This window comes from Mytilus trossulus, chromosome 4 (assembly GCF_036588685.1).
Source record: "Mytilus trossulus isolate FHL-02 chromosome 4, PNRI_Mtr1.1.1.hap1, whole genome shotgun sequence".
Lineage (NCBI taxonomy): Eukaryota > Metazoa > Mollusca > Bivalvia > Mytilida > Mytilidae > Mytilus > Mytilus trossulus.
Genome location: NC_086376.1, coordinates 16,524,787 through 16,543,799, shown reverse-complemented (window position 1 = coordinate 16,543,799; position 19,013 = coordinate 16,524,787). Strand labels below are relative to the sequence as shown.

The following is a 19,013-nucleotide window of genomic DNA, read 5'->3' as shown; positions in this document are numbered from 1 at the left end:
CGCCGTAGCCGCCTCCGCCGTCGGATCACTATCCCTATGTCGAGCTTTCTGCAACAAAAGTTGCAGGCTCGACAAAAATGAATATGTTGCTGACAAATGAATTCTGGTTTAGTTGTGTAATAAAATTATTATTCACTTTTTTCATGGACACCTTTACTAGTTATTTTTACACCTATATTGTTTCGATATAAAGGCTAAGTTGTTGGACTCGGAAAAGATAACATTAACTATAAAGATAACAAGATGTGGTACGAGTGTATTTTATGGTTATGTCATAACATTTCTCTCTTATTAACCTGGATGTAAAATTAACGTTTAAGAGTTTTTTTTCTGAAAAACTGCTGTTCTTCTATTTTTGACATTTTTTATCTTTTATGTCCGTTTGGTTGTTTACACACCGTTGTAAGTATACTAGAATTTTATACGACAGTCATACAAGTGGGAGGTTTAGCTTACTATAAAACCAGGTTCAATTCACCTGTTTCTACGTAAGAAAATGTCTGTACTAAGTCAGGAATATGACAGTCGTTATTCCGTCGCTTGATGTGTTTGTATTTTTGAATTTCCCTTTTGCATTTTCATTGGAGTTCAGTATTTTTGTGATTTTTACTTTTTAAATGGTTTACACTGTCACAAGAATCTGACAATAATATAAACACATCAAAAGAAAAGTACTATGAACAAGACACGTTTTACCATAGACAATGCAGGTGTAATCGTTTAGGCTTTTTTTATTACTCGTTTTTAATTCTATGTCCAACTATTGACAAGGAGAGCGCATTATCTGATCAAAATTGTCTGCACAGATTTTTATATCGGCAAGTATCCAGTTTGTTTCTGCGACTCTTCGATGAACTTATTTGAGTAGGTCAGCTGAAAGTTCTACCATGTGTTGTTTTGTGCATATAATACACTAAATTAATCCTAGATTAAACCTTTAATTAATATTAAACATAATGTAACATTTTGGTACGTCTAATCTCGGTATATAAGAGTTTAGTACGCGTGATTTAAACATACTGTAACTGGGATTAATTTGTTTTATTGCACAGCCACAATAGAAAAATGGAAGACACGAGTACAACAACTTAAATAGGAACTTGTTCATAATCAAAATGTTGTTTATTTGCGGATACGAGATAACTTAGAGAAAAAAATGACAAGTGAACTCAGGAAGAGTTAAAAAAATTAAGTGATATTGATTTGTATTTATAATTCCATGAGGGAAAAATAGATATCATTGAAACGATATTGAAAAGTTAGCAATGTTTCAATCTTCCCTTGAAAGAATTCCTGGGAAAATAAGACGAGGATTTGTTTACCAATCTTCCGAAGACATCCTCCCCTCTTTAAGAAAAAGACATGATTCGCGCACCACTAAGGAAAAAGAAAAGATTCAGCGCAGAGTTGTTAGACATGATCTGTGTCCCCCTTTTAGGGAGGAGCAAAGTCGGCCCGGAACACCCGTAGTTGGTACCAGGCTTGAACGATATGCAAGTGGTAAAGGCCGAAAAACACAAATACCATATGAGACTTCTGATATGTATGCTAATAATGGGATGTACAAGATGAAACAAAAAGGTTCAGCAACAAGCAGACGGGAAGGATCTGGAAAACTATTACTTTCTGCAAAGAGATGTCCTACTCCACTCCCCAACGAAAAACCGCTCACAAAGTTATGTTGGAACCATCACAGAGGTCTGTCTTATACACTTATTACTAATTAAGGTCACATCAATTGATTTCTGATTTCAATTTCACGTTTATCGCTAACTTATTAAAATGGTTAACTGACACGATTTCTTCAGTATTGTTGCTTCAGGTGGCAAAACTTGCTTGCATATGCATATTACTTCCTCAATGATCATAGAGATACAACCAATTCTGATGTCTCACAAATAAACTGTTAAATATCTTCATAAATAAATATTAAATTAACCTCGTCAGAGGTCATTTTATATTTCAAATCTGTGAACAATTATTTTGCTACTTTACAATGCAAGTATCGGGACGTCATAGTACTTGGTATGTTGTCTACAGAGAATTGGAACGTTGTCGACAAAGTGTTTGGTACGTTGTTGGCATAGTGATTGGTACGTTATATACATAGTGCTTGGTATGTTGTTAAACTTCTGTCTAATATATTGACGAATGGAAGAATCTTCTATCCAAGTTTCAAATACATTCCATTCATGAATGTTTTACAAAGATTGTAATGCTTAAATATATTTCCAACCCAGAATGTAAAGAACTATTAACCGGTAAAGAAACGTAGTTCTGTTATCAGTAAAATACGGGACAATTCTAAATTTTGATCTGTAACAGTATGTACAATCTTTGTTTATAAAAATAGAATGTCCAAGTTTCGAAAACTCTATGAAGAAAAACCTTAGACTTTATCGTTATTTAAAGTTCACGAAAAACCTAAATCCATTTATAATGAAAAATATGTAAACAGTAAAATCACAAAAATACTGAATTCCGAGGAAAACTCCAAATCAAGTTCCTAATTAAATGGAAAAATCAAAAGCTCCATCAAATGGATAACCACTGTCATATTTCAGACTTGGTTCAGGCATTTTCTCATTGCTGATGTTATCACAAAGCCGGTAAATACAAATGAAAAGGTCACAATTGTTAAGCTGGTACCATCTCTTTTGTCTTAAAGTTTTGTTTTTAGACCGACCCTCATCGTCAAGTTCTAAATATAAGTCCTAATCAAATGGTAAAATCAAAAGCTCAAACACATCAAATGAATAGATAACAGCTGTTATATTCCAGACATAGTACATGCATTTTCTAATGTATGTTGGATTAAACCTGGTTTAAAAGCTAGCTAAACCTCTTACTTGTATGACAGTTGCAAGTTCGTAAAATTTCATATTGATTTGATACAGATATTGATGTAAAAACAAATTAACACAGACTGAATCTATGTAAACAAACAAAAAAAGACAGCAACCGAGAAATAAAACAAACAAACACCTAACAAACAGACAAATTGAAAACGAACTCTTAAAACATTTGAGGTTGAACTTCTGTGTTTTGGAAGGTTCAGCAGTTCTATAGGTGTCAATTGCCGCGTTTTCTCTTTTTGAAATACTTTAATTAATTAGTCATATCGAAGAGTCAGCATTACAAGTTTACAGTCGACCATTGGTAATTGTCTGGTATCATTACGTTACCTTGAACCAAAAAGTCAAATTTATCCAAAAAAAAATGTACATGGTATGTTTCACGAACATTTAAACTTAGAGACCGGATGTGAAAATTGGAAAGACAATACGACAGAAACGAATGAAATCGTACAAATTTAAGTATTTAAAATGAGCACGATCTCCTTTTGCACAAAACTGGTTTATAGTAAACTAAAGTGTTTTAAAACACAAAGAAAATATAATTGTATGCTCCATTTTTGACACCCGATGCTTTTTATCATAATATTCATCTTGTCTGTTTTCAGAATTAGTGGAAGAGGACGATTCGGATGATGACATAATAATAAACGAAATGTTGGATATCCGGAGACAACATGAACGTCATTTTACAGCATCTACCGTTCACATAAACAAAAACAATTTTGACGTTACACTGTCTGATTTAGAAAATGACCAAAGTCATAAGCCTCATGATCCAGTGCAGCTGACGCAAAAAGTTTTACAGACACTGAGAAGTGACAATGTCAATAAAAACCAAAGGATTGTACAGTGGTTAATGGACTGTGAAGAAAAGAGCAAGTTCACGGGTTCACAACTTCCGTCACATTTACCGGATATTATGATAAACGCTCGCCACGTTACTTCCGCCTCGCCTAGTATGGTAAAAAGGATTTAGGGAATTATGTTTCAAAAGATTAATTATATTGTCCATCTTACTACTGTCCTGTACAATTTGATCGTCGTTTACTTATAATGGGTAACAATTATTGTTTATCGTAGTACCAAGGAAGAACCATTTAACTTCAAAGGGGGAGATATTGTTTTGTCGGAGTCAATGGTTTTTTCATAGCTATCCGTCAAATTATTGTTTTCAACATTTAACAAGAAGAGGGTTGGGGAATTCTGGAATTTAGAATAAATATTTTTGTCATCTGCTTGACCAGATTAGTTTTTCCCGTCAAATTGGAAAACCATAACCCCCACCCATCCCCTGGAAGTTAAATGGTTGTTCCCTTTTGGACTACAAAAAGAAGTTTGTGTTGTGCTGCGTATGAGACATTGTCAGGTAGTAGGAAATTTTTAAGATATTGAGTCCGTGAGATATTGTTTTCAATAACGTCTAGAACTTTTATGTCATTCTAAAACAAACTCCAGTGGATACAAGAAGAGTATTAAAATGACTATTAAATAATAAATATAAAAAGTTAATATACAAAAACAGTCAGTATGCAATAACAAATGATATCATATTCCCTTTATGTACCTTTTTGTCATACACGTCCTCCCTTCATCTTTAGGGCATTTGACTTTCCTGGTAAAGACCCCAGTAAATCCAGAAAAAGCACTGCGGCTTCAAAACATTTATTAAGTTGGGTTTTTTTTCAATTCAAATTTCAATGCATTAAAAGAATACTAATTCGAAGTGGTTACCTTTCAGTAAATTCTTTTCAAACGATGTAGAAGAACTATAATAATTGACTGTTATAATAATGATGAATACAATTGCAAAAAATATAGACATCAGACACTAGTTACAAAGACCAGACTGAGTGCAATTACATTAACATAACTTTTTTTCACATGGAAGTAGCAGATAACACTATAAATAAACTAAACGTATAATGCTTCTTTCAGTACTCAAGACTTTGGTTCATTATTCCACTCTAAAAGAGGGACGAAAGATACCAAAGAGACTGTCAAACCCATTAATCGAAAATAAACTGAAAACGCCATGGCTAAAAACGAAAGAAGACAAACAGACAAACTATAGAACACATGACACAACATAGAAACTAAAGAATAAGAAACAAGAGCCTCAAAATATGCTCAGGGTCTATGATTTTGATCTGAGTGTCACTGATGAGTCTTATGTAGACGAAACGGGCGTCTGTCGTATTACCTTATCAGCCTGGTACCTTTGGTAACTATCAAAAGTATGAGGGCACTAATATATAAAATGGCGCAATACATTTTGAGCTATATGTACTGCCATAAAGACGGTAAGTAAATAAACTCATCATAGATACCAGGATTATATTTTGTATATACGCCAGACATATATATCCTAAGAGAATACAGTCTTCAAGCAGTTGTTCCTACTTCATAAATGATAACAATTTTCGTAGGGATGACTTGATGTGTTAAGAATAAGCATCCCACAGTACTTAGCTTTCATGTCTGATATGTAATCGTGTTTTCATGATCATAGCGGAAAAAAAGTAAATTTAAGAATTCAGTGATTCTTTTTGTAAATTCATTGAGGTGTACACGCATTGACCGAAGTACATTTTATATGAAGCGCAGAAGCGCTTCAATCTAAAAAAAAAGTACGCACAGTCAACGCTTTACAACCCTATGAAATTACTAAAAGAAGCATTCAATACTTATATCTACCTTTTTTCCGCTATGATCTAGTCCAATGGACTAGCTATGATTATGAAAACACGATTACAATCAAGTTTTTCATTTATTTACCTGTACACTTTATTGTGGAAACGTGATCATCATGAATGTTACCATTCAGTGATTCATTTCGAAATGAATGTTAATTTCAGAATGACTCAAGATTGATGTTAGCAAATAGAATAAAGTTTTATAATAGAACATACATCCACTGTAAACATTTTTGTTGGATGTATTTCTATTTGTATCCATCTAGTGAGTTAGGCCTTTTTCAACTGATCTTTAAAGTTTGTTCTCAATTTGAACTGTTACACAACTGTCCCATTTGGGGGGATGGGATGTGTCCGCTTCATGTTACAAGTTTAACCCCGCCATATTCTTATGTACCTGTCCTAATTTATGAACCGGTATTTTAGTGAGTAGCATTTAAAACAATGATCTCAACCTATTGCCGAAAAGTACAATCACTGAACTCCGAAGAAAATTCAAAGCGGAAAAACCTAATTAAATGGCAACCATTTAAATTTAATGATAAAACACATCAAGCGAATGGACAACAACTGTCATATTCCTGACTTGGTACAGGCTTTTTCTAATGTCAACCATGGTGGATTGAAACTTGTTTTATAGCGCTAAACCTCTAGCATTAAATTTCATTATATTTACAACGAAGCGTGAACAAAACAGACAAAATAGGTAAAACTGTCAAAATAGGGGTACAGCAGTCATCACTGTGTCACAAACTCAATTAGAACAAAAACAATCAATTATTTTTAACAAAGAAGCACAAAAAGCACCAAATTCATTGCTTACTTATACATGCATTTTAAATCAACCCATAAAGGATTGAAATATTTAAAATCCTGTGATTCATACACCTGGATTCACATCAACTCTAGTGTAAAGTTGTGTGTTTGACGTCAGAATATAAACGTCACACATGAAGACTATAGAATAATCGTGTCGTTCAAAGTATCCTGTGTTAGCAAAATGTAAAAAACTTTCAAAAGTGTGAATAAACGGTCGGATGTCTACCACAACAACACATGAAAAACAATAATCAATCTAATAGTAATCGCAGTCACCAAATTAAATCTAGTCTAAATTAGATTTAGAACTACTTAGTTGTAGATAATCCTTTATTTTCTGAACCTTATAAATCAAATAGTAACTTAAAATGAATATAAAAAGTAGAAAGACGTCATCATAATGCAGTCTGTAAAAAGTATGACCTGCAAATCAGCTTGGGACAACTTTTTTGTAGGAGTTTAATTTATTTCTGTATTATTATATCATTCATATCCGTCCTTGGACGTTGTTCGTGTTGCTCTAAATGTATTTGTCTAGTGTATTATGAATTGATGGTCTTTACGTCGTTTTTCTTTAAAGGCTATGATATTATGTTTATTTTATTCCATACATGGTTTTGATTCCTCACCTCCTTGTTCTTTTCTCAGTTTATTTTAGAATATACATCTTCTTAATTTATATTATGTTAAAGCATTATCTATTTAATAATTATCATGGTAGGGCCACCCTAAAAGTAAAACATTATAATAGTCTTTGTAAAAAAAAGTATATTTGTATGATAACATACATTCAATACAAGAAATCAATATTTTGAGACTACACGTATATATTTCAATTCTCCTGGTATAAACCACCCATCAATGTAGACATAAAACCAATACTTGCACCAAATAAACAAGTATAATCAATACTTGTACAAAATATCCAAGTATAATCAATACTTGTACCAAATATCCAAGTATAACCAATACTTGTACCAAATATCCAAATATATATATTTACACACTCTGCATATAAACGCCATAAAAGGCTATAATAAATACCGAAGACTTTGTAAAGTGGATAGTCGCACGACAACGCCGATGCTCTATATTTAATGATAAATAATCTCAATACATACATATATATCTACACATATAATATATAACTCAAACATCAGTATCGACACAAAAAACTCTCCAAATAAAAAGCTTAATAAACTTTAACCAGAATTAAAATTTACCAAGAAAATTCGACTGCTCAGATTGACGATGTCGTGCTGAATGATAACATAGGCAATAAAATACCGCGAAAATAATTTTGAAGCGGGAAAACATTACGCCCTCTATGCTACATATGATGAAACACCCAGGAGAAATTAATTTCACTCTAATGCACTGCCCGTATAAACGAATGAAATTATAATTCTCCTGGTATAAACCACCCATCAATGTAGACATAAAACCAATACTTGCACCAAATAAACAAGTATAATCAATACTTGTACAAAATATCCAAGTATAATCAATACTTGTACCAAATATCCAAGTATAACCAATACTTGTACCAAATATCCAAGTATATATATTTACACACTCTGCATATAAACGCCATAAAAGGCTATAATAAATACCAAAGACTTTGTAAAGTGGATAGTCGCACGACAACGCCGATGCTGAACCCAAAGAACGGGAAGCTATTTAGTACTATGTATGCAAAATTATATAGTCCAAATATAAATAAAACAAAAAAGATATTCATTTCCCAAATTCTGAGAAACAATCCTACGTTTTGATAAATCTTCTTTCACATAGCCATCCTTTGAAGTTTCCGACTTCCAACGTCCATGACGTTTAAAAAGTCTATCTGAAAAACCAAACCTTGCAGCGGTAATAGCACCACAAGATTGTAAACTATATAATCCGTATGCTTTTATATCGGTAACAAATGGAGAAAATTGCATCAAAGTAAATTCCCTCATCCTTGTATAGTTTAAAGGCTAATTTGTTGAACGAAAAACAAAAAGTTCTTTCACTTGTGACAATTCCTGAATGAATACAAATTTTAATCAGATTAAATGCTACTCTATGCATATATAATTCCAAATTAGGACTGGACGCAAATTTGTGCGTTTTTCACAATAATAAACCAGTTTCCATCTCTGTAAATATCCGTTCTTCCGATACAAATTGAAATGTGTATTGACTTGCAATTAATTGCATAATAACGCAGATTCAACAATTCTGATACACTTAAAACATAGATATCCCAATATACACGCACCAATGGTACGTTGTGTAAAAACGATTATATACACAAAATAACTTATTATACGCATCCTGTAATAACTCATCGGCTCTTCCTTCCAGATTTGTGGGCCTAATTTCTTTTCAACATCCTCAAAAACATATTTCACTAATTGAGAATCTGTTGTAGAATCTACACCAGTAATCGAGTGCACCCCTCTATACTATAGTATGCAGATACATACAGGACTAGACAAAGCAATATCGTTTCTGAACACCTGGAAAAAAACATATGAAATAACATAAATTTAAATTGATATGTGGTTCCTTCCAAGTTTTCAAATAGTTCATCAATACAATACATTATACACCAATAAAATGAAAAATTACAATAAAGCATATGCAATAAAAATTACCCCAATACATGAAAACTATCACCAAGTTAATACTAGTTAATTTAATGTCACCCTAAACTCCATTCTAATAGCCAACACCGTAAATGGTTAATCCATATACCAAAAGCCGATGTATTCCCTCTACCAAATAAAAAAATAGCTTTGTGAGTAGGTAATGTAAACCCAACACCTGATCAATAAATATATCTCCTTTGGGACATAAAAACGGCCAGTAAAACGCCGATCTCCACAAAGGTAAAATAAAAGTTCTATATGCCTTATACATGTATACATAAGGACTTTCAATAATAGGCAAACTGAGGGAACATACCACCCATTTATACCTTCTGATCAATTAATCTATCTTCTTTGGGACATAAAAACGGCCAGTAAAACGCCGATCTCCACAAGGTAAAATAATAGTTCTATATGCCTTGTACATGTATACATAAGGACTTTCAATAATAGGCAAACTGGGAGAGCATACCACCCATTTATACCTTCTGATAAATTATTCTATCTCCTTTGATATATAAAAACGGCTAATAATACGCCGATCTCCTCAAATGGTAAAATAATAGTAAAATATGCCTTACACTGCTGCATGTATACATAAGGACTTTCAATAATAGGCAAACTGTGGGAACATACCACCCATTTAAAAACCTTGCCAATAGATAGTGAACGCATCAATAAACATGAATGTACATTCCAATACCTGTAGTAAAATACAGGTAATCGATGGTTATGATCACTAACAAACCAATTAATTTCATGAGGACCCAAACAGGGAATCCAAATATTCAAAATTATGTACTGCAAAACGGCAGTCATCAGTATTTATGATACGACTTATATAGTCTGCAATTTTATCTATGCCCTAGGTATCCATTCAACCTCTAAGAACAAGACTTAATTGTGCTTCTAACAAGTCACAAAAATGACATACGCAATATCTGCAAATAAGGCTTCATACTGCCCTTATATAAACAATAACAAAAAGTTTTGGTTATCCGTAAACCATCAATGCGTTTATCTCTCATAAAATCCGTCCAAGAAGCCATATATATTTAACAGCCGTAAGTTCTTCCAAATAAAACTATGGTATACATCGTATTCATGACACATACCTTGAGTAATAATCTTACTGAACTGAAAGTCCAATATTAGATTCATATAGGCTGATATAACCTCAAAACTAATGATTCAATCATAGTATAGCCACATTCCTATGACATATATACGAAATGGATATAATTTGACCAACGGAAGCTACAGTTCTCCCATTAAATTAACCTCAATATTCTGAAGATAGTTAACTTGTTTTATGGTATCAAACAGTTATGAGTCTCTCAACCGGTTATGCTTATGATAACTTTGTCTGTATCAATGAAATACTTTAGTAACCAAATATGTCAATGTATAATTGGGAGACCATGTGGATACAACCACTTTGATCAATAAGGTCTTGTCTAACTCAGGTGGCAAACTCTGTACACACGTTAATATCAGAATCGGTGACAAATCCATAAATCTATATACATAAAATTTAAATTTCTTATCATTCACATCAATTTAATTAGTGGTCACGTAACTTCAGTAAATATATATCAAGCAAAACTTCATCCCAAAAATGAGAACGAGAATACAAATATATATGAACTTCCATCCAAGGATTAGTAGTCTTAACTATTATACCTCGTCATATGTTCAGTAAAAACCAAGATGATCAGAATGCAGATCGTATATATGCCTATCTGGCGATAAGCTGAATGTTAAACGTAAAACAATAAAAATATGTTTAATTAGATAGCATATCTACCAAGATATCTTCAAATTTCACAAAAGTGTTTTCCATAGATGTAAATGACATGACCTACAATATATATCTAAAATTAAAACTTTGATTACCATTGCTTAGAACAGAGGTAGCAAGTGGTGGCAAGTGAATAAGCAAACCAATGGTTTACATCAGTACATTCAATAATAAGTCCTCTAAACAAAAAGATCTTCAATAGTTTATAAAACAAGATCACTGTGTGTAATAGCAGAATAATGTTTTGTAAACAAACGGACAGCCGTGTAGTACAATTTAATAAAAGAGTATTTATAAACGTGTAAAATGGTATCGGTATTTAAATTGTCGGTAATGAAATCACGACAACCAATGTTATACCAAAAATCAATATATCTCTATAATCTATCTCTGACGATAATTTTAGACTGACCTTGTTCATATTCAATGTAGTCGTGTGTGAGAAAAGTGTGCACTCGATTGACTACTAATATAAATATTTAAATACTCATCTTATATAAATAATTCCTGATTTGGACCATAGACTGCTTTCGAGTTGAATAGGCATCTATTCCTCAAATATTGGTTATCCACAACCATAGCAGGCTCCTTCCTGAAACTTTAAGACTGACTTCCGCTCATGCTGGACATGTTGCAATATAACGGGAAAACGGCATATACAACCGGGATGAGGTTCTCGAAAGGGCTGCTGTTGAAACTTTAATTGTTGTTTACTAGTGTTGAAAATGTCCTGTTGTGAAACACCATGCAGGAGATTCCTCAAGTAATGGAGAATCTGGGTTCATTGTCAAATTCAAGATAGGCAGCGTACCAAGAAAATTCGACTGCTCAGATTGACGATGTCGTGCTGAATGATAACATAGGCAATAAAATACCGCGAAAATAATTTTGAAGCGGGAAAACATTACGCCCTCTATGCTACATATGATGAAACACCCAGGAGAAATTAATTTCACTCTAATGCACTGCCCGTTTAAACGAATGACATTATAATAATTATCATGATAGACCAACCTAAACGTAAACATTATAACAGTCTGTGTAAACAAATTAATTATAATTATAAGATAACAATCATTCAATACTAGCAATACCCATCTTGAGACTACATGTTTATATATTGCAATGATTTTTACTTTAAGCGCTGATTAAACTTTCTTTTTCGTTCTTATTTTTATGGTACTTAAAATAATGTACGAAAAGACATTTCATTGTAAAAAGAAGAAGAATGCTCTTCATTTCTTTTGTGGTGAATACACCGTTGAAATGACAAAAAGGTTATTGTTTAAAAGTGATATATTTATTTAACCTGCCGAAGTACTGTCTTTGGATGTGCCAAGTTTAGTACATATAAATGAATAATATTAACAATATCGAATACTACAACAAACTTGGTCAGTCACTAACATCCAAGTCCTCTGGAAAAAGCGTACATACAACCAGAGACAAACGAACAATACCTGGTCTGTCTTACCTGACTTATGTTTCATACTGTAGGCAGAGATAATTAAAAACACACACCAAAATCTTCACAATTTGTAAAATAAAAATACGCGATTTCAGCAATATAATTTGTTTTCTTATGGAGCAATCGTGATTTACACCTAACTGACTTTCCGTGTTTTGCAGTTCACCGTATCCTATTTACCAACTTGTTGTTTTTCCTTTTATTCAACAGTTTTCTTCAGATTCAACCAGATACGTACTTTATTGATCGCATTTATGTCATGAAGTACCAGTAATAAAAGAATCGAAAATATATACACTTATATTCCTGTCTATCTGAAATAGGATATTTTACATTCTCTTATGATTGTGTCCTGTTAATTATGCTTACTGTACAGATTCGAAGAAGTGATACAAAAATGCTTTTATTTAGTTAGCTTAACCAGCATCACGAGACGTTAATATGCCATTTCCATTGGCTATTTGTTCGGTCATTGATTCCTTTCAAAGATTGGGATTATGGTAGTACGAAATTGTCGATATCAACGATTGGGTGCATGTAGTACGCATGTGTCGTCATCAATGATAAGATTCATGTAGTACGTATGTGTCGTCATCAATGATTAGATTCATGTAGTACGTATGTGTGTCGTCATCAGAGATTAGATTCATGTAGTACGTATGTGTCGTCATCAATGATTAGATGCATGTAGTACGTATGTGTCGTCATCAATGATAATATTCATGTAGTACGTCATCGATATTTGGGTTGGTATACGTATATGTGTCGTCATCAATGATTGGTCTGAGGTGCTGATTGGGGTATATCACGTATAGCGGTTTCATAACTTGGAGGAGGCGGTAATGAATCTCCTGCAACAGACATATTAAATGTAGTGTGAACTTTATGAATGTTAATTGGGACTGTTTTTTTACCTTAAAAAGTGTACAATTTCAATACTAAGACCAACATTGTTTTTACTATTTTTCTGTCTTTAAAGTCACATTACATCCAAAAGTAAACTATTTTGACATGTTCGCTATCATTCTTTCTGATATCATTGTTAGATATTGATGAACTATTTACAATGGTTATGATTATAGAGAGGTATGGTTTTATTTGCTGATGTTTTTGTTGTTGCTGTTGGTTTCAATAACTTTTTCGTAGGAAAGCGACGACGTAAAGTGTTATTTCGAAGCTATAGACATTGCTATATCAAAGTGCTTTTTAGCACTCAATGATAAAGATTGCTTCAATTTAACAGTGGGAAGCAAACTCAAATATTACATTTTGTAGTTGATTTAACAGCAATTTTCGACAAAGGAAGATAACTCCAACTGGTTGACTTTAACCATTACATCATTTATAAATGTAGATCAGATATATCAGATTCCTGCACCTTGCACAAGTTATGTAACTTTCTTGAAAAGTTAAACTTCATTTGTGCCTTGAATATCTGAACATATATTACATTGTTAAATTTCTTGAAATGTTCATGGATATGATCTATAGAATGTTATGATCAATGCAGTATTTTTTGTGTATCAAATAGATAGTGATCAGCCTTGGAAGATTTAGATATCAAGCCAGTTCTATAAGGATTTGATTACATTGCATGCAATCTTTACCTAAAAAAAGTCTGTTCATAAAATTAGAAGTAGAAATATAAATGAACAAAATGATCATTAAAACTGGAAAACATGTTATAACTGATGAATCCACTGTCAAATATTTTTCTTGCAATACAATCATCTGCATTATGTCAGACCTATATGTGAAATGTTTATCCATTGTCCGATTTGCAATAAAGCTAAATTCAAAAAAATATAAGTGTGTGCTTGTATCTATGAAAATATCAATAGTTGTAGGATATAATGTAGAATATACATAAATGATACCTTGTAATGCACGGTAATCCGGTGGTGGTGCGGAAGGCTCTGGCATTAAAGTCGACGTGCGAGTCTGTACCGGCTCTTGAGACACTGGATTCATTCCTGATGTTTCCAACGAATCCTCTTGGTAACTCTCATCTCTCACATTAAAATCAGAAGGTGTACAACAACCCGCCAAGGCCGCATAACACAGTCCACAGGGCTTACATATATCTTCACAATCACAGTCACACGTGGGACAATTTGTACAGTCAAAACATTCACAAGTGAAACAAGTACATACAGCCTCGCCAATACATGCCAACCCTACTTCTCTTCTAGATCTGAGACTCGACTTGATACAGCAGAACACACAAAATGCACAAACAATAAAGATAACAACTCCAGCTACTGTATAACCTATTTTATTGCTTGTGGATGTGTTATATTTTTTATCTGAAATTTAAAGCAGATAAATCAGGTCCACTAACGGTTTAAAAAAGAATAAAATTATGGGCTCGATCTGAAATTTAAAACTGACAGTGCTTTATAAAATGGCAAAATCAAAAGCTCAGAAAAATGTCACACACGGAAACCAGCTTGCAGTTCCTGATGTGCTACAGGCATTTTATTACATAGAAAATGCTGATTAAACCTGGTTTTAGGGATTGCTAAAACAATATATTGTATGCCAGTCGCACTAAATTCCATTATATTGATTATATTAATGTGTGTTTGCAAAACAATCTTTCTTGTGTACACTTTGGAAATTAGTATGGCGTTCGTTATCACTGAACTAGTATAGAATAGAATAGAATAGAATAGAATAGAATATAATAGAATATATTTTATTTCCATAAGAGGTACCCTCAAGGGGCATAGTGCATATACATTCATGACAATATATAGTTACAAACAATTACAAATACAATAAAGCAGAACAACAAAACAGTATGCTTTAAAAAGTTAGACATTTTAAATATTACTTACAGTATCCCAGTGTTATATTATAAATGTTTACTCAAGGCAGGTGTTTTAATAAGAAATAGCCAAGTTGTTTTAAAATATTAATAGACTCACAGTTTAATAGCCAAATAAATTTATTGACCATATCCAAGGAGTTAAATTTTTTACATTCTTTAAATATCAGATCAAATAACATGTCTCTATCCTTAGAGTATACAGGACATTCTATAAGAAAATGAAGTTCATCTTCCACTTTATTAAAATCGCATTTATCACAAATTCTTTGATGAACTTCTAATTTGGAATATCTCCCAGTTTCAATTTTAAGTCTATGAGATGAAATCCTGAATTTTGTGATAGCTTTTCTCAAATCAAACTTTTTCAAGATATTTAAATAATTTCTTTACAAAATGATGTTTTAAACTGACAATATGTTCTTAGTTTTCCTTGGCTATTTTGGCTATTTTGGCTATGAGTATATATTTGTTAAGGGGCCAGCTGAATGACGCCTCCTGGTGCGAGAATTTCTCGCTACATTAAAGTCATGTTGGTGACCTTCTGCTGTTGTTTTTTCTATGGTCGGGTTGTTGTCTCTTTGACACATTCTCAATTTTATAATAGGTAAATAGCGTTAAAAATAGGGTACTGCAGTCAACATTGTAATGTAATATTAGTCGCAATAACAAAAATAACTGTTTCAAAACAGAAACATAAAATGGTAAACAGAGAAAGTACATAGGTAGAAATGAAAGACAATAATTCCAAAGTATAAAGTACAGCACAATAACACAAACCAAGTTGACAATAACGATAACAATAGAAATAACAGGCAAACCTAGGTTACCTCTGGTTGATATAGTCTTTTCATCTAAAAGAAGAGAAGCATTGCTAACTAACTATTATAACATACACTTTTAAGTAGAAATGTTGTTTTTTTTTAATTTACTAAAAACATTTTCTTGTCTGTTATTAAAAAAAATTCCAGACTAATTCCATGTAAACTGCACTTTGTTGTGTATCACCTGTGCATACTTTAAAACTTTCAAAGATCTTTTTACAGTACATACAATCTAACTCTCTTTCATCTTGCAATAGCATTAAAACATTTGACTTTTCCACAATTTTCACAAGTATTCCTCATTCAAACAAAAAGACAATTGTTGCATTAAAAATAATGGGCAACGGAGATACAAGTATCTTGTCTTAGGGAGGGATGAATTCTACTTTGTAAAGGATCATTCTGATTCCAACAAATAAAAAAAAAGCATTGAAACGGACATTATCAAAATGCTTATTTCGTGATTGACATCATATTTGTTATGTTCGGAGAACGTATTTTCAACAGACTGTCGGCATTCCAATGGGAACCAATTGTGCCCTTCTTCATGGCGACTTGTTTCGTCATCATTATGATGCTGACCTCATACAGGAACTTCATTGGAAGAAAGATAGGAAGTTAACAATATTCTGTAAATATTCTTTCATGTTCTTTCACTAAATAATTCATAATTTTGGTTACTATGTTAAACGCATCTATCCCATCAAACTAGAGATAAAGGATACAACATATACAGTTAAGTCGGCCTAATATCTTGACAACACCTATCAATTGAGAATGAGGGACGATTTATAACAAAAATTTACGACAAAAGAGATGATTTCAGTTTTCCAATTTTGAACTTTCCATTTCAAAGTAGCAACTTTCAAGCAGCACCTGCATACTGGTATATATCTCCTAATTGAATCGATATTCCCATGCTTGCATTTTCTACCAGTATTTTCTTGATAGAGGGTTGCTGCTCACACAGAACCTATTAAACTATGAGTTTTCGTAAATTTTACGGACGGCATCACGAGTTAGTTGAATGTTATGGAAAATATATCGGATATGTTCCTTACGTTGTAACTTCAATCCCCTTCCCTTTCATGAATGTGACTGTATGAGATGGGCATTCTAAACCAAACACAAAATTACTCTGAAACAAATATAAATACATTTATTTCGGATGCAACTTTGTCGGTTTTGTTAACAATAAGTTCCCATTCAAAAGTGAACCAAATTCTTCAGAATTTAGTAAGATTTTGCACGCTGCAAACAGTGGCAAATAACAATTTGATAGATTGTTATGTACATATAGTAACCTATTGAAAAGTTTCACTTTCAGTCACTATTTTAACATTTTGTAAATTTTGATGGCACGAGAAATAAAAGATACACCAACTCATCCAATTGACTGTAATTGCAGTCTTCTTATTGTTTTGATAAAAGAAATATTTGTATGTAGTGCATTTTTTCTGTATTAATTACCTCTAAAACGAAATGCTGTGACTTTGATGATAAGGTAAGTTTTTGGTAGTGGTTCTCTATACCCATGTGGTAGCAAAATGGTAATGGTTAACATGTAAGCCTGCTTTACGCAGGTTTTCTCAATATGTCTATCGTGTCCCGTGTAATACTGAAGTAGATTAAACAAATGAACAACAATAGCCAAAATCAGGGCTCGAAATCTACTCGCAGGGAAATCTTCTATTCAATAATTCCTAGTATGTAAAATATTTCTGAAAGGCCGTGCTAACTATTAAATTTTTAAAAGATAGAAAAAATAGATGAACCTACAGATAAAAATTAACAAATTATATAGACGATTAGCGATTGAGCAAATAGTTATCAAAGGTACCAGGATTATAATTTAATACGCCAGAGCAAACAAATTCCCCAATAAACAAGGAAATGCAATTGGAAGCGTTATAATTAATTATCAAAGGTACCAGGATTATAAATTAGAACGCCGGAGCGCGTTTCGTCTACATAAGACTTATCAGTGACGCTCATATCAAAATATTTATAAAGCCAAGCAGGTACAAAATTGAAGAGCATTGAGGATCCAAAATTTCAAAAAGTTGTGCCAAATACGGTTAAGGTATTCTATGCCTGGGATAAGAACATCCGTAGTTTTCCGAAAAATTCAATGTTTTGTAAACAGGAAATTTAGAAAGAAAAAAACAAGTTACAAAAATTGCAGGTGTGGCGCTGTCATCGTTTCGAAAGTATCAAGTCATCCAGTAAATGTCTTTCTAATTAGTGCCACCAACAACATTCGTTTTAACTATATAAAGTTAATCCTTTTTTCAAATAGCATAACAGCTCACAGATTGCAACGTAAAGTTAAGGGTATGAACATGATCAAAAAAGCTTTTTATTGTTCTATCCCTTTCCTGTAAGACATTATACAATATATTAACAAATACAAAATTAAGAAGATGAGGTATGATTACCAATGAGACCCCTGTCCTCATAGGACTAAATGGCACATAATCTTAAAACTATAGGCTCCCGTACGGTCTTCAAAAGATTAACGCATAGTCAGTTGACTCAAAAAGTTTAATAACACTTTCCGACGAAATGTGTTATCCAAAGGTCCGAAATATCGTGAGCCTAAATCCATCAATTAGAGAAAAAAAATTCAAAATACTGATGGATTTAGTCGAGGATTGTGACAGGCAATGGACGAAGCGCAAGAAAGAAGACGTGGATACTCATTCAGAATGAATTAAGGCTGTGAGGTCGTTGATTCAATTAAGAATTAAGAAACTGAATGGATATATCAAAATCCATGCTACATCAATCTTTAAAGATTAAAATCACAAAGTTTAGGAGAAGTTTGTCCATACCATGATAAATTATAAAATGTACTCTCTGTTAGTCGTCTGACGTATTGGTCGCAATAATGAGACGCAAACTGTACTGAAATAGTAAGATAATTGATTGATAGGTTAGATTGTTTATTCGACACGCAGGTGATTTTAACTAAAACAATAAATTTCATTTGAGAAAAGACCAACCTTGCAAGGGCTACATGACAAAAAGGGACATAAAAAATAGCCAAAAAATGCAACTTCCTTGGATCCTTATTTTCCTAAA

The 19,013-nt window shown here is 32.7% G+C and overlaps 2 protein-coding genes and 1 long non-coding RNA gene across 3 annotated transcripts; 1 reads left to right on the top strand and 2 right to left on the bottom strand.

Annotated features, from left to right (window-relative positions):
* Positions 1–1,038: 1,038 nt before the first annotated feature.
* Positions 1,039–4,581, top strand: LOC134713760 (uncharacterized). Its single transcript, XM_063575047.1, has 2 exons — positions 1,039–1,698; positions 3,464–4,581. Exons 1-2 carry the CDS (start codon positions 1,266–1,268, stop codon positions 3,832–3,834), a joined length of 804 nt encoding a protein of 267 aa, XP_063431117.1. The 5' UTR covers positions 1,039–1,265; the 3' UTR covers positions 3,835–4,581.
* A 2,851-nt stretch (positions 4,582–7,432) lies between these two features.
* Positions 7,433–9,323, bottom strand: LOC134713759 (uncharacterized). Its single transcript, XR_010106375.1, has 2 exons — positions 9,013–9,323; positions 7,433–8,874 (listed from the first exon to the last, which is right to left on the bottom strand). It is a non-coding gene; the product is annotated as an uncharacterized LOC134713759 (long non-coding RNA).
* Positions 9,324–11,826: 2,503 nt separating this feature from the next.
* On the bottom strand, positions 11,827–17,628 carry LOC134713758 (uncharacterized). Its single transcript, XM_063575045.1, has 3 exons — positions 17,400–17,628; positions 14,153–14,581; positions 11,827–13,126 (listed from the first exon to the last, which is right to left on the bottom strand). The coding sequence occupies exons 1-3, from the start codon at positions 17,491–17,493 to the stop codon at positions 13,047–13,049; spliced, it is 603 nt and encodes a 200-aa protein (XP_063431115.1). The 5' UTR covers positions 17,494–17,628; the 3' UTR covers positions 11,827–13,046.
* Between the last annotated feature and the right edge of the window lie 1,385 nt (positions 17,629–19,013).